This window comes from Phascolarctos cinereus, unplaced genomic scaffold (genome assembly GCF_003287225.1).
Source record: "Phascolarctos cinereus isolate Bilbo 61053 unplaced genomic scaffold, phaCin_HiC Scaffold_7;HRSCAF=346, whole genome shotgun sequence".
Taxonomy (NCBI): domain Eukaryota; kingdom Metazoa; phylum Chordata; class Mammalia; order Diprotodontia; family Phascolarctidae; genus Phascolarctos; species Phascolarctos cinereus.
In genome coordinates, this window is record NW_027556180.1 from 16692551 (window position 1) to 16708373 (window position 15823).

The following is a 15823-nucleotide window of genomic DNA, read 5'->3' on the forward strand; positions in this document are numbered from 1 at the left end:
CCTGAGCCAGGTTGTGAAGGACTTTTGATGCTAAGCAATAGGGAGCCACTGAAGATTCTTGAGCTGGGCATGATGTGGTCCTACTTTTGCTTTAGGAAGATTATTTTAGCACCTTAATCCACATAAGCAGATGAATCAGGGAGTAGGAGGGAGCCATGTGACCTGCAGGTTCACCTTTGGCTCCATGATGCATAAGATTTCTATGGGAGCCCTTGTACATAATATTTTTTTATTGGGGACCATGCAATGACATTGCCTGATGAGATATTTTTTTTAAGTAGGCTACACTGAAGGGAAGCACTAGGAACAGTTACTGAATTTCTAGTAATTTGCAGATCAAAGTAGCAGTATGATGATGATAATAGTAATAGTAACAGAGAGGCAGCAGGGTGTAATGGATAGAGGGCCAGTACAGCCTGGGTTCCCTTCTTCCCCCCAACTCATCCTGGCTGTGTGGTCCTGGATAGATCACTTAACTCCCCAGGGCTGTGGGTAACTCTCTAAGACTGTACATTGCAGAGAAGGTGCCAACCTGCATTAGTGGAGGGACTTTCATTACCTAGAAGTTCCCTATACCAATGAAGTCACAGGCTTAGACCCTGTCCCTATCTTTTAGAAGTAACAACAAGAGCTGCCTTCCCTGATGTCCTCCTCTGAGGTTACATGGGAGGGACCAGTGTTCCCAAAGACCATCCTAGTAGAGGACAAACTTTGTTAGGATCAACTAAGCTGGAAGTGTTTCAAGTCTGAGGCCTGTGACTGACTGTTTGCCTGCTGTCTGAGGGCTAGCTGAATTGGGTTCACAGAGGATCTTCCCCAGGCTGGCCTCAGGACGATGAATTTTTCAGCCTTAGTAACTTAGTAACATCCTGCTACAGGGGCTGCAATCTGGATCTGTGGATGCTATGCATCTTAACCAAATCACAGATCCTTAAAATATCAAAGCAAAAATAATAATAATGAATCAGTTAATCACATGTTATTTCTTTTGTCCTCTCTGTACCAAGAATTCTTTCCAGGAGCTTACAGAGGATGAGCTGACATCCTCTTGTTTTTCCTCAGCTACAAAAAGTAATTCTTTATCTCCTCGCATAATAGTTTTTAGAGCACTGTGAATATAGAGGAATATCAGCAGCATGGGACCTAGTTGCAGCACTGGTTCCAGTAGTCAGAAAAGATGAGGAACAAAATAATAATGATGATGATGATGATAATTCACTCTAATGTGGCAAAAGATTAATAGAGCATTACATCTTTGAAGTTGGCTTCAAGCACTGCCTCTGATCCAATGACTGAGTGACCCCTGGTTACTTAACTCTTCAATGTCTCAGGCAACTCTGGAAGACAGTAAATTTCAAAGCAGGTGCTCACCTGTATTCATAGGAGACATTTCTTATTGGGAGCTCCTTATACCAAAGATATCACTTGTTGTGGAGTCATTTTAGTCATGTCTGACTCTTCAGGACCCAATTTTGCAGTTTTCTTGGCAAAGGTTCCAGATTAGTTTGCCATTTCCTTCTCCAGCTCATTTTAAAGATGAGGAAACTCAGTCAAACAGGGCTAAGTGACTTGTCCAGGGTCACACAGCTGGTAAATATCTGAGGCAAGATTTGAACTCATGAAGATGAGTCATCCTGATTTCAAGCCTCATACTCTATCCACTGTGCCACCTAGCTGCCTGAAGAAATCATAGTTCTAGTATTAAAAATGTCCTTCAAAAATGTCCATTCTTTTTTCCCAGCCCTATTTTTTGCCCTCTAGATTTGGCCCTTCAAATAGTTGGTCACTATTTGGAGTGCACCACATTGAAGGATACATTTCTTTCCAAAATTAAAACTCAGTTTATAGCCATCCCTATACACAGTCCTCTCCCTCTTCCTTTCAGCTCCTTATGACCTCAGTCCCCGCCAGCTCCTATTTTCCCTGTGTCCCTTGATGCACTTTCCCAAAGCCAATGATAGTATAGGAATTCTCCTGCCTGCCCAAACCTGCCTTGGCTCAGACAATAACTTCATGGGCAAGTTGGGTTCCTATCTGAGAATGAAGTTCAATGTCAGCATCCGAGGTCATTGCCCTGGCAAAGTGAGTTGGCAAATGGTTGTGAATTCAGCAAGTGCTGTACTCTGGGGCTTAAGTGTTCATTCTCCTTAAAATCCCCTTTTGTTTACTGTTCACTAAATAAAGTTTGGGGGAATGGTCTGTTGCTTTATCTTTGAGTTTGCGCTGGACCCCCAGGGAGTGGAAAGAGAATAAAGAAGAAGATTGTTTTGTTTTTCTCTTTGTTCTAAACCAGAGGTTGATCCCTAGTCTTTGTACCTTTGCCCTGACTGCCCCATACTTAGAACGCCCTCCCTTCTACCTCTGCCTCTAAAAATTCCAGGTCTCCTTCAAGTCTCTGCTCAACAAAAACCTTTTCCATGGAGGCTAGAGTTCTTGCTCTCCCCATAAGAATCACCTTGGATTTTATTTATGTCTATGGATATTCATGTTGTCTCCTCCAATAGAATGAAAGCTTCTTGAGGGCAAGGATTCTACCTCTGTATCTAGCTTTGCATGTCTGTGCAACTATATATCACCTAGCAGAGTATCTGGAACATAGTAGGGATTTAATAAGTCTTTAATTGATTTTTGGGGGGGAGGGGGAAAGAGAGGATTTGACTTGTGATTCATTGGAATAGAGAACTACCAGTAAGAGGATTCCCTTTATCAAAACAGCTCAGCACCATTTCTTCTATTTATAGTCTGGCAGAGTTCCCTGGATTACTGAAAAAATTAAGTGACTTGCCCAGGGTCATATAGTCAGTGATTATCACAGGCAGGATTTGATCCCAGGTCTTCCTGACTGAGGCTGGCTCTCTGGGTGCTGTACAATGCTGTATCTTGGGTTGTTAGGTAGTAAATGTCAGGAGTTGGAAGGCAAACTAGTTCTTACTCGAAAAGGCTTATATTTCGTGTCACTAAGCTCCCACTGAGTAGGGTTCATGCCCCCATGCTGTCACTAGCAGTACTAGGAAGGAGGCTTGCAATTCCCCACCACCTAACTTTTGGCCTCTGTCTTTCCTTTTCAGGTTTTACTTCCGAGGTTTCCGCTGGACCAAAACCATGATCCATACCATCAATGAGATCAACCAAAGGAAAGATATCCTGCCTAATATTACCTTGGGCTACCAGATTTTTGACACCTGCTTCACCATTTCCAAGGCCATGGAAGGGACATTGTCATTCCTGACGGGGCAGGACGAGAACAAGCCCAACTTTCGGTGCAGTGCTGGTGCCCCGCTGGCTGGCGTTGTTGGAGCAGGAGGATCTGCCCTGTCTGTGGCTACTGCCAGGGTCCTTGGCCTCTATTACTTTCCTCAGGTAACTCAACAGTTTGATATAGACTAAGACTCAAAAAAAGAAGAGCAAGCCATGTTTAATGGAGATGGTGGCAAATATGGAAATGCAGTTTATTTTTTGGCAGGAAAATTGGAAACGTTGGGGTGATGTTATCTTCTGTGGCTCTGCCTCCCCCTTTGGGTACTTAGGAGAAGTTAATTCTGAGGCAGGTAGCTGATGTAATCAATGGATTGAGTAGTGGGCCTAGAGTCAAGAAGACCTGAGTTCAAATCTGATCTCAGACTGGGCAAGTAAAATTTAATTGTCTTACACCTGGGTGTAAAAAATCAACTTTACAAGTATGAGACGGCAGAGCTGTTGCTAGACAGAATTTCGTCTGAAGATCTGGGGATTTTAGGGACTACAAGTTTAATAGGAGTTAGCAGTCAATAGTGAGATTTGGCGGTCAAGAAAATGAAAGGGATGTTAGGCTGTATAATAGAGTCCCAAGACTAGAGGAATGACAGTCCTACTCTACTTTGCTCTTCTCTGGCCAGACTAATCTTGTTCTGATCTGGATAACTGGTTAGCTCCAAAGGAGAGTCTTGAGTATGAGTATTGCTAGAAGAAACTGAGGATGTTTAGTCCCATGAAAAGAAGATTAAGAGGGGACACCATAGGTTTCTTTAAATATTTGATGAGATGTCATATGGATGTGTGCCATGTGCTCCAGAGGGCAGAGCTAGAAGCAATGAGTGCATGTTTCAAACTGTTGAATTTTGACTTGTCTTAAGGAAATACTACCCACCAATTAGGCCTCCCTCCAGCCCCCAAGTGGAATGGGTTAACTCAGTAGGCAGTTGTACATTCCTCTCCCTCCTCCTGGAGATATTCAAGCCAAGGCTGGATGATGCACTTCTCAGAGTTGGTGGGGATTATAATTGCCCAATCTTCAAGAAAAACCACTGAGGCAAAGCTGTGAACCAATGGCACTTTTTTTTAAAAGGGTCCATGGTCCCCTCTAATGAAGTGGACCCCAAATCTTCCTTATGATCTAAAATGCCTCCTTCTTCCAGGCCCTCATTTTTATAAGGCTTGGGATTCTAGAGGGGCTATCCAAAGTACAGAATCCTGTGGGTTGATAGACCTTGCTCTGAGGGCCCCAAATGGTGCATCAGCTAGAAATAGTATGTGTCAGGTTGGGCAAAGCTCTGACTAAGTGATCATAAGATGGTCACCTGCTCCTGCTGGACAAGAAAAAGTGGTCCAGAGGTACAAAAATAAATTGGAGGACTTTCCATGTAATTGAGTCATCTCTGCCACACTGGGCTTGGTCACCATAACAAGGAAAAACAAGGGTGGAGAGCCTTTCGTTAGTTAAGTGAGTGAGCTTGCAATAAGCAGTTCACAGCTCTGGGGCCTAATCTACAGAATTTATAATCACCACCCCTATGGAGTCATATCAAACTAATTAATCCTGATTTGAATAGAGTAGGGGTCAAAATGAATTATTTCTCACAAGTTGTCATCAAGGGGATTCCTGTCTAAAGACAAAACAGTCTAGGTAGTCTCTGAGATTCCTGCTAACTTTGAAATGCCATGTTTCTGCAATTTGTGTGGAAGGAGCAAAATGATACCCAGAAACAGTCCTCACCCCAGTAGAGGCAGACCTTCAGGCAGTATGGTCATGTTGCTATCTAGTGCTCCTGGCTGCTGTCGCCATTGTCATTCAGGAGAATCAGGCGATCATGAGTTAAGAGCTGGAAGAGACATTGGAACATTTAGTCCAAATCTCTCATCTCATGGCTGAGGAGACTGAGGCAGACAGAGATTAAGTAAATTGCCAAGAGTCACACAGCTAGTGAGTGTTTGAGGTGGTATTTAAACCCAGGTCTTCATGACTTCAAGTCCAGAGCTCTATCCATTATACTATACTGCCTAAGGAAGATTCCTCTGTCTAAATTTTGGCCTGTAAAGGAAGAAATATGAATGAGGAAAGAACAAAGCACACTCACAAAGTTTTTAGAAGTGTTTTCCTCTTCACTGGTTGAATTCCTACCTGGCCTTTAAAGCCCAACCCAAATGCCATACCTTCCAAGAAACTTTCCCTCATCCTCTGGTCAGAAATGACCCTCCCCCTTGGACTTCACTTAGTGTCAGCCTTTTAGAGTTAGAAGGGGCCTTAGCAGATATTTCATCGACTCCATCTTCCTTCATTTCCTCTTCCCCACAAAGTACTATAGACAACATAACCATGTAGCCATCCAGCCTTTGCTCGAAGACCTCACTGTCTCCTGAAGGGGCCCAGACTTCTCATGGGCTGCTCCATCTGGCAGAATGTTTCCCAGTGTCAAGCCCACATTACCACTCATTGCTCTTGGTTTTGCCCATGGAGTTCAAATAGGATCAACTCACTCTCTCTTCCACTTGGCAGCCTTTCAGATAGCTGAAGACCATTATTCTTCTCCTCCATGCTAGACATCTTAAATACTTTGCTTTTCTCCTCTTTAAATGCATCTATCATACAACATTAAGTAATTTAGTTTTCAATGTGGGTGTTTTATTTCCCAGCTCGATGACGTACAAGCTTTATGAGGCAGCTAATACAGTGCTTGGTGAAAGCAGGGGCTTAATAAATGTTGGTGAATTGATTCATTGATGAAGGTTGGGGCTACGTCTTATTTAAATGTTGTATTCCCCTAGTGATTAGAACAGTGCTGCACCCGGCGGGCCTTTAAACACCTGCTGGCAGGGAGGTGGGGCTCAAACAACACAAAGTAAATTATTTTTCAGGCTTTATAAGTGTCAATTATTGTTATCATTATTATTGTTTTTGAGAAATAACCATAGTTTACAGAGAATTTTAATGAGTGTTGTACTTATAAAGAAGTTTGAGAGTAGAATGTAAGCGCCTGGAGGGCAGAGATTTGTTTTGGTTTTATCTTGGAATCCACAGAATCTAGCTCAGTGCCAAGCACATAGGAAGTGCTTTATGAAACACTTATCAAGTTGACTTGAAGAAAACATATATATTTTAAACTCTTTTGGATAGAGATGAGAGAAGGCTACAGCTGCTACTATGCAAGGCCTGGGTTAATTGTTTGGATTCTTTTGTTTAGTTCTAACGAGGTGAATGTATTCTCTTATAGGTGGGGTATGCTTCCTCCTGCTCAGTTCTCAGTGATAAATACCAGTTCCCGGCTTATGTCCGCGTAATTGCAAGTGATAAGAGCCAGTCTTCTGCAATGGTGCAACTTATCCTACATTTCAAGTGGGTCTGGATAGGCACTATAGCAGCTGATGATGACTACGGGAAGTATGGTATTAAAATTTTCAAAGAGGAAATTGAGAAGGCTGGTCTCTGCATTGCATTCTCTGAAACTATCCCTAAGGTCTACCCCAAGACAAAAATGGAAACTGTTGTTGAGACCATCAAAAACTCCATGGCCAAGGTCATCGTGCTTTACACATCAGATATTGACCTCAGTCCTTTTGTGTTAGAAATTGAATACAATAACATAACAGAACGGGGATTGCCAGTGAAGCATGGATAACCTCCTCCCTTATTGCGAAGCCTGAATACTTCCCCTTCTTTAAGGGAACCATTGGGTTTGCTGTGCCAAGAGCTAATATAACAGGCCTGAAAGAGTTTCTCTATGATGTCATCCCAGCAAGGATCCCAATGATAACATTACAATTGAGTTCTGGCAGACTGCTTTCAACTGCACCTGGCCCAACAGTAGTGTGCCCTACAACTCTGACCACAGGGTCAACATGACTGGACAAGAGAACCGAGTCTATTCAATGTCTGATAAGCTCTGTACTGGAGAGGAGAAGTTGGAGGACCTGGAAAATACCTATTTGGATGTGTCCCAGCTCCGAATAACAAATAACGTGAAAAACACAGTTTATGCTTTGGCTTATGCTCTGGATGAAATGAGTCGATGTGTAGAGGGAGAAGGACCTTATTTACCAGGAAAATCATGTGCCTATTTAGACAGCTTTGAGCCATGGCAGGTATGACTTTTCTTTATCTTCTTTACTTGACAGAACACCAATTCCATTGTCAATCTGGTTGCAGGTTTCCAACTTTGCCTTTTTTTTGGTTTTGTTTTGTTTTGTTTTTGAGATGAGCCTATCACAGGATTGCTGGAGAAAGGCCAAGGAGGGCACAAGAACTAATGGCTAAATGTGAGGTCATTTGGATGGAAAGTGTATGCTCTACGTTCATAATTCGTTTCCAGGCTCAGTTAGTTCGAATGGTGTTTTCCAATCTTTGCATTGCTCTCCTGTAGCACACCTGAAGGAAGGAGCTATGTCTCATGTTCATCAATAAAAATTCAAATGAGATGATGGATAAGCTCCTGTATAGGACATTATGTCATGAGGTGGTAGAATTCAAATATGGAGTTTCCACTCTCATTACCACTAAAATGCTGGCTCATCTATTCAACTTATCTTCTATTTGTTGCTGTTTGGTTCAACTATAAACACCCTTGAAATGATAGGGAGCTGTGTTGGAGTCCAGAAAAGGACAATTAGGGTAGTGAGACAACTGGACAACAGATTGGTTGAGAAAGTAGAGGATATTTAGCCTATAGAGGAGAAAGCTTAAGGAGAGGAGGGGGAAATAACCTATTTTTAAATATATGAAGAATTGCCACGTTGAAGAAGGTTAGGCTTATTCTGCTCGGCTTCAAAGGGATCAGACAAATTATTTTTAATTTTTTAAAAACTTCTTGCGTAATTTGGCAAGATAATTTGTATATAATTTTACCACAATTTTTACTATCTGTGCAAATGTACTTTAATACAAAGAATTACAAGTGGGTTTGATAATTTTACTTTTAAATAAGATTTGTTCATGCTACTATACCTAGTGTAAGCAAAAGCATTGCATGAATGTATACAGCTTGGCCCTTTGAGGCAGTCTTGAATTCTGGTCCTTTTATTAAAGGAATCTCAAGCTTCAGGAAAAGTGTGGTAGGAATTGGGTGGGAGTGATTTGGAGCTCCCTATAGCCTTCTACTCTGCTAATAAATACGACTATCCTTGTGCAGCTACATCCTACAATCCCACATGAAGAATCTCACTATAACATACAGTAATACTATATACGACCTGAAATTGGGAAGTGATGCAATTCTGTTTTCTTCTCCTGCTCAAAAGTCCACAAGGACTTTTCTCCATCTATCTGCATACATCCATATTGACAATATGCCTTCTCCTTCATCCTGGTACAGATAGATTTTAAATGAGTAAGAGGGAATCCAAATATGGCTACATAGATTTAAAATATGTTTGATTCAATTTTAAATCATAAAATTGTGTTTCCTAAGCCACAAGGATTTTGACAAGTTTCTGTTACTGTTGCCTGGTTTCTAGTTAATGTACTACCTGAAAGTACTTAAATTTAAAACCCACAATAATACCACATTGGAACTTGATGAAAATGGAGATGTGACTGGATCTTATGACGCCTTGAACTGGCAACTAAATGATGATGGGAAAATTGACTTTGTGAAGATTGGGAAATACAAATTCACGAGCTCCGGCTTTGAGTTGGTGATGAGTAATGAATCCATATTTTGGAACACTGAAACATTGGAGGTTAGTCACCTTGGACTCCATTTTATAGATCTATACAAAGAAATTTCATTTCAAATACTATTATGGTTACTCCTCATCTTAAAACTTTGCTGTTCAGTTGTTTCAGTCATGTCCAGCTCTTTGTGATCTCATTTGGGGTTTTCATGGCAAAGATACCGGAGTGGTTCATCATTTCCTTCTCAGCTCACTTTACAGATAAGGAAACTGAGGCAAAGAGGGTGAAGTGACTTGCCTAGGGTCACACAGCTAGTAAGTGCTGGAGGCCAGATTTGAACTCAGGAAGATGGATGTTCCTGACTCCAGGCTCAGTGCTCTATCCATTGTACTACCTAGTTTCCCCCAAATCCCCAGTCTTTTGCTGGGGATGTATCTTTTTTTTCCCTAAGATCTAGCCCCCAAACTAATGAATTTCCTTCTCATTAAGGGAGAGGGTATGGAGGTGGGTAGGAAGAGATTACCAAAGTTGCAGCATGGTACAAAGTTCTTAGCACAGTGTCTGACACATAGTAGGTCTATAAAAACTATTATTCCCTTCCTCTATAGTAGAATGAACTCAAGATCTACACTCAGAAGATCTGGGTTCAAATTTTACTTTGAATCTACTTATTCAGACAACCCTCTAAATTGGTAGTAATTGCTGTGTGGTTGTTAACCTGCATAGTGGAGGGGTGTTCCCTTTTTGGAAATGCAGGATGGGGCAAGCATTAATGTTCCCAATCACAGACCTGGCCCAGCGTGATTTGGGAGAGAGGACTCTTAATCTCACAGAGGTACAATTTTAAGAGGTTTGGCAGGGAGTGAAGCAGTTGGCAGAAGGGGACAAGGAGATATAGGAACACGGGCCCAGGGGTTAATCTGGCACTGTCATAAAGCCTGGAGAATTTCTCAGGAAAAACAAATGCCTACCACCTCCCAGAAAGCCAAGGTTTTTAACTTAATGGATTCCCTTAATGAAATGTCAGCCCCATCCAGAAACACAGAGTTTCAAGGCCCCTCAAAGTCAGTCATGTTTGTTCCATTGTGCTGGTATTGTAAAGCAATAGGGGGGCAGGGAAGCGGGTGGCCACTTAATCTGCTGCTTCAACTAAAGGAATCCTAGAGAGAGCTAAGAAGGAGAAGCATCTCTAAGATTTTGGAGGCCCTCAGCTGATGGTACCCCTGCCTTTACCTTTCCTCATTCCACTCCTTTCCACTTACTGTCTCACCCCACTTCCCCCTGCCACTATTTGCATTAACCCAGCCCCATTCTGAGACCATGGTACTAATTTCACAAACATTTCCAGACTGGGTATATGACTGGCACTTCTACCCCTGTTGGTCAACTGTACTCCAATTCAAATCGAACTTACCTCCTTCAACCCTTCCCCAATTCTTCCATCTCCCTGACTCACCTCCAAATAGTAAAAATAACAAATATTAATTGGTCAGAAAGACAGATATTAAAACAGGTGGAAGGTCAAGGTTAAAAATTGATGAGTTCTCTGAATAAGAGATTATAGGGAGAAGAAAGCAGGTCAAAAGACCAAGTCTTGAAGTAAAGATCCCAGTTGTAGCTGGGGAGGGGTTGGGGAGAGGAAGTTAGAGCCAGTTGGCTAGATTTCCAGCAAAGACACCGGGTATGTATTGAAAAGCAGGACAGCCAGTGTAGTGTTATGCCAGGGAAGTCAAGGGAAGAGAGAGTTTAAAGGAGGAAGATTTGGTCCAAATGTTAAAGAGTAGTCAAGGAGAATATATTTTTATTAAAAAAGGCTACTGAATTGAGAAGGTGCCATTGAAGGAACAGTTTCAGAGCAATGGTAGGAATTACAGGAAGCAGAAAAGGGAATGGCTCATGAGGAAACAGGCATAGGACATAGATTATTCATCTAAGAAGTTTGATGGTAGAAAGAAAGAGAGAAACTGAAAACTAGAGGAGCTGGGTCATGTGAAGAACTTTGAGCAAACTCAGGATGTCCCATGTATGCACAAGGGCAGAGTGGAAAGAGGGGACCAGTGGCAAGGGAGCTGTGGAAGATCCTAGGGAAGGAAGAGATAAACGTGAAAGCAATGTTACTAAAATGGCCTTCATTAGATCATCACACCTTGAATGTTCCTGCAAATCAACCTTTTCCTTGTTCCGTGAATTTCCTATGCTGTCAGCATATGGCTTTCCAATACTTCAGAGGATATATCTAACAATTTTCAGTTATTTCTCAGAGATGTTTGTTTCTGGAGTTAGGTAGACCTGAATTCAAATCTGGCTTCAGATACTTACTAGCTGTGTGACCCTGGGCAAGTCACTTAACTTCTGCTTGCCTCAGTTTCCTCATATGTAAAATGGGGGTAATAATAGCGCCTATCTCCCAGGGTTATCTGGGGATGAAATGAGATTATGTTTGTGAAGTGCTCAGTACAGAGCCTGTTACACAATAAGCAACATATAAATATTAGCTATTATTATTTGCTAAGATTTTGGAAATGCAAAGCAGACATGGCTTTTTACATAAACTGGGGAATTCTTAAATCCTTAGTGGAGATGCTCAGCTATTATACTATTATCTCACAGAAGATAAAAGCCAGTTGGAAAGTTTTTAGTACCTTTGTAGAAAGATGCCTTCTGGATTAATGGCTGAGGTTAAGCTGAAGGTACTTGACCTTAATCTGCTCTTACTAGGAGTTTACTGCCTGAGATAAGGAGTTTTTGGTAGCTACAGGTTGCTGTTTATACTCTCATTACTTTTTATTCAAGTAGACAATGACATTTTAGCTACTATCTAATCACCTTCAATTTACAATTTCCTCCCACCTGCAACATTCTCCCTCAGTTGTCTGTGAAACATATACAGAAGGACAGTATACCAAACAAGATAAGATAATAGTAACTAGCACAGCCTGGGACATAGGAGCTTAAATCCCACAGGCAGGATTTCAAAAGCAGATTTAGTAGAGCCTAAGAGAAATCTTTCAGGTGCAACCACTTTGATGTGGTTGACTTTTTTTCTCTTTCTCATAGTTAATATGGTGCCATTAGAAAAACTTTTTTAACCTCAAAAATTCCCAGAATTCTAAAGAGTTAGTTGAAAAACAAGAGGCCAAGTTTTCAGAATGATTCTCCTCTAAAATGAGGTCAAAAGGATGGAGGCATGGGCTTAATGAGGTCACCTTGCCTTTCTATGTCATCACAATTGGTGCCCTGGTTATCCAAAATCAAGCAATTATTATTATTTGTAAACTCTGGTGGCCTCCCTGTCATTAGAGGGAAATGAGAAGATGATATGGGTTTACCACCTAATCCAGTCCCCAAAGCAGTTATTAGCTGTTTACTGTATGCATTGACCTGTGCCAGAATGTAGAATGACAAGCGGAAAACAAGTCACTGTGCTCTAGAAGCTTACGTTCTCCAGTCCTGCATCCCTGCCTGCCTATTGGACATTTCCAACTGAATAGCTTGTAGGCATCTCAAATTTAACAAGTTTAAAAAGAACATATTATCTTTCTCCCCAAACCCATCATCCCCTTTCTGAATTTCTTTATTTCTGTTGAGGGTGCCACCATGCTTGTAGTCACCCAGGTTTGTAACATTCCACTCATTAACCTAATATGCTCCCTCACTAGTGCATAGCAGTATTAGAAGCAGCAAGGTGGTACAGTGGATAGAGCCGTGGGCCTGGAGTCAGGAAGATCTGCATTCAAAATCCAGCCTCAGACACTAGCTGTATGACCCTAGCAAGACATTTAACTTTTTATCTGCCTCAGTTGTCTCAAATTTGAATTGGGAATAATACTAGCACCTGCCTTCCAGGATTGTAGTGAGGATCCAGTGAAATATTTGTATAGTACTTAGCACAGTCCCTGGCATATTAGTAAATATGTAATCAATGCTTGTTCTCTTCCTCTACCTCTCCCTGGACCCCAGGTTGTAACTCTTGAGTCTAGTCTTGCAATGGATGCTGGGAGAGAAGAATTATCTATCTGCTATAAACATAGAACAGACAAAAGAGACCTTTCATGTAAGGACAAAAAGTCCTATCTACTTCAGATACTTCTAAGGGCATCACTGCATGAAAGAATCTCCTCACTTCTTCATTAGGAAAATAGTGATGTGCATGCCCCCTTCAGCAACATGGATGGTAACCCATATGAGGCAGTGTGGGACTATGGAAAGAGAGTCAGAAACCCTGGATTCAAACCCTGACTTTGCCACCTGACATGGGTGACTTTGGGCAATTCACTGAACCTTTATTCTTCTAAGCTTTCCTATCCCAAATGAGTGTTGGTTTAGATGTCCTCTAAGACCCCATGACATAGTAGATAAGTCTTCAGGAGTTCTCTTCATCAAAAGAGCTCATGATCTGCTGGCCAACTTTGCGATGACGAGTTTCTCCAGGCTGAGCTCTCAGGCAACAGATGAAAGAGTCCAGCATGAGGCCCACATTGAACACTTTTCTAGTTTAGTAGAACATGGCAAGGCTTGCATTTCATTGGCGTAACATTCGAAAAGGAATAACACCTCTTTAATGAGGAGGCATGAGTAGTGAACTTAGGAGGCGGTAAGGATAGAAATGTTATGATGAAACCTCAGTAATACAAGGGGTTGTATATGACAGCCCAAATGCCACGCAGTTAGCCATAGGGGTAGAGCATTAAAGGAGACATATCTTGGTTCCATATAAGAGTTGATATTATAGCACTTGGCGTGGTGACTTGCATGTAGGAGGTACATTATTCATTTATTTGACAAATATTTATTAACAAATATACCTTCTATATGCCTGAGACCCTGAGCATGCAAAGTAAAAAATGAAGTAGTCTGTGCCCTCTAGAAACCTACATTATGTTGAGGGAAACAAGGTGTATGTAGAAGAGGAAATATAGCATACGTACAAAGTAATTTCCAGGATGCAAGCAGCGTACCAGGAGATTCATTCCAAAGGAAGAGTCATTCGAGTTGAAATTTGAAAGAAGAGAAGGATTTTATGAGGGTGAGATGATGAAAGGCCTCACTGTAGGGCAGAGGCCACAGCCTGGTGATGGAAGGTGGAATATCATGGGTGGGGAATATAAGCAGTGTGTGGGATGCCACTCATTTTAAAACAAAACAAAACAAAACACAGAGGTGTCCAAGGAGAAACAGAAAGTTAATTTATTATTAATTTTATTATTATTACAAATCTCGAGATTTGGGTGTCCCCTCCACCAGTATACTCTGATGAGGGCAGACAAAGACGCAGAAGCAGATTAAATAGCCCTAATGGCAAATCCCCCCTCCCACCAACTGTCTCTATATTTCTTAGTTTGTTAAGATAATGTCAAAGTAGCCAAAAATGTGCAGTCAAGCGAGACTTTGTACTGTGGAGGCAGGCCACCATAAAAGATAGGTTACAATTGTTTTGGAAGGTCTGAGAGATTGAACAGACAATGAAGAGAACTGGAAGGCATCTGAGTAAGGTCCTTTCAAAGGGAGATAAGGGGAGTAGATAAGGAACCTTTTAAGGGTTTTCTGGAGCCAGATTCCTTTTAGGGGCCAAAGCACATCTGAATATGATTAAAAAAGTAGGCTAAGGCTTAACAACTAGACAAATTTTAACTACTGATGAATGGTACTAAAAAATAACTTACAGAAATCTATACTTAACACTATCCTACCTTCTGAACTCATTACCTTAATTACACTGAGAAGTCTTCACTGGGACATCCCATTCAGCAGGACAACAGATCTCTATTAATTTGAATTATCATTCATTTTGATGATCCTGACTATGTTGTATATCTCAGTATCACCAGCATCTTGCCCCACACCTGGCTTATTTATTTTTGGAGGCTGGACCTGTGATTTCATTAATTCCAAATTACCAATGTGGATCAGCACCTGAGAAGTTGATGTGTCATGTAGCCAGCATAAGAGAGAGGGGCGGGAATTGAACCCCCATCTTTCTCCTTTCAAGGCTGGCTTTCTATCCATCGATACCAGGCTGTCTGGGAAAAAAAATCTTGCTGAATTGAACTGAAGCAAGAAAATCCACTTTCATCCATCAAGAAATCATATTTAGTAGACTCAGCCTATGAAGTCAAGAGAGTGTGCAATATATTTGAGAAAGAAGATTTCCATCAAAAGTGGTTGGAATAATTTTTTTTAAATAAAAGCTTTGGGATTTAAAGGAGTAATAATCAATTAATTGGAAAATTTACTTATAAGGAACTTTATTTACTTATATTTCTGATGATGGCAGATAAATGTCTTCTATTTCTAGGGCATTGCTTAGAAGAGTGCCTGATGTTGACATTTTAATGTTTGGAATCAAATACAATTGATCCATGTAGACAATTGGGGCTGTAAGCTTGTCTCACGCATCTTCTTCAATCCTCCAGAGCTCTGATGAATACATTTCCACATTTATATCTTTGCCAAGTAAGCATAATGGGGCAGGAGGTTGAAACCATTGATTAATAGGGAGGTCTGATATCCTTGGTAGACCATCTTTATCCTTGTATACCATTATTGTTGATTATTAAGAACTGACTATTTAAATGCCCTCCAGATGCCTTCAAAGGTCAACCCCCAATATTGTCTGTAAAAACTGCAGGTCAGAGCCTAGAAACAAAACTCAACCATTGCAATCTGACTGTGAAATAAATGCACTTGTCATAGCAGACTCTTCCCTCTCCCTCACCCTCAACAACCAGTTATTTGCTAAGCCCTGTTGATTTTACCTCCATTACACAGAATGGAAAAACACTTAGTAAACAATTCCTATGTGCCAAGTAATGTGCTAAGCATTGGTGATGCAAACAGAAAGTTAAGACAGTTCCTGAGGGCTCCCCTTCTAACTGGGGAAGACATCCCACATTGGGAGTGTTATGCTGCAGGGGAGATGGGAAAGTCTGGTGGTCCTTCAGGTACAGGATGGGGTGAGGG

The 15823-nt window shown here is 41.3% G+C and overlaps 1 protein-coding gene across 1 annotated transcript in view; it reads left to right on the top strand.

Annotated features, from left to right (window-relative positions):
• Positions 1-15823, top strand: part of LOC110210208 (vomeronasal type-2 receptor 1-like) — a 52218-nt gene that overhangs the window by 9151 nt on the left and 27244 nt on the right. The window contains 5 exon segments of the mRNA XM_020989057.1: positions 3069-3360; positions 6468-6846; positions 6849-6977; positions 6980-7335; positions 8704-8928. Of these exon segments, the coding sequence (XP_020844716.1) occupies positions 3069-3360; positions 6468-6846; positions 6849-6977; positions 6980-7335; positions 8704-8928 (1381 nt within the window).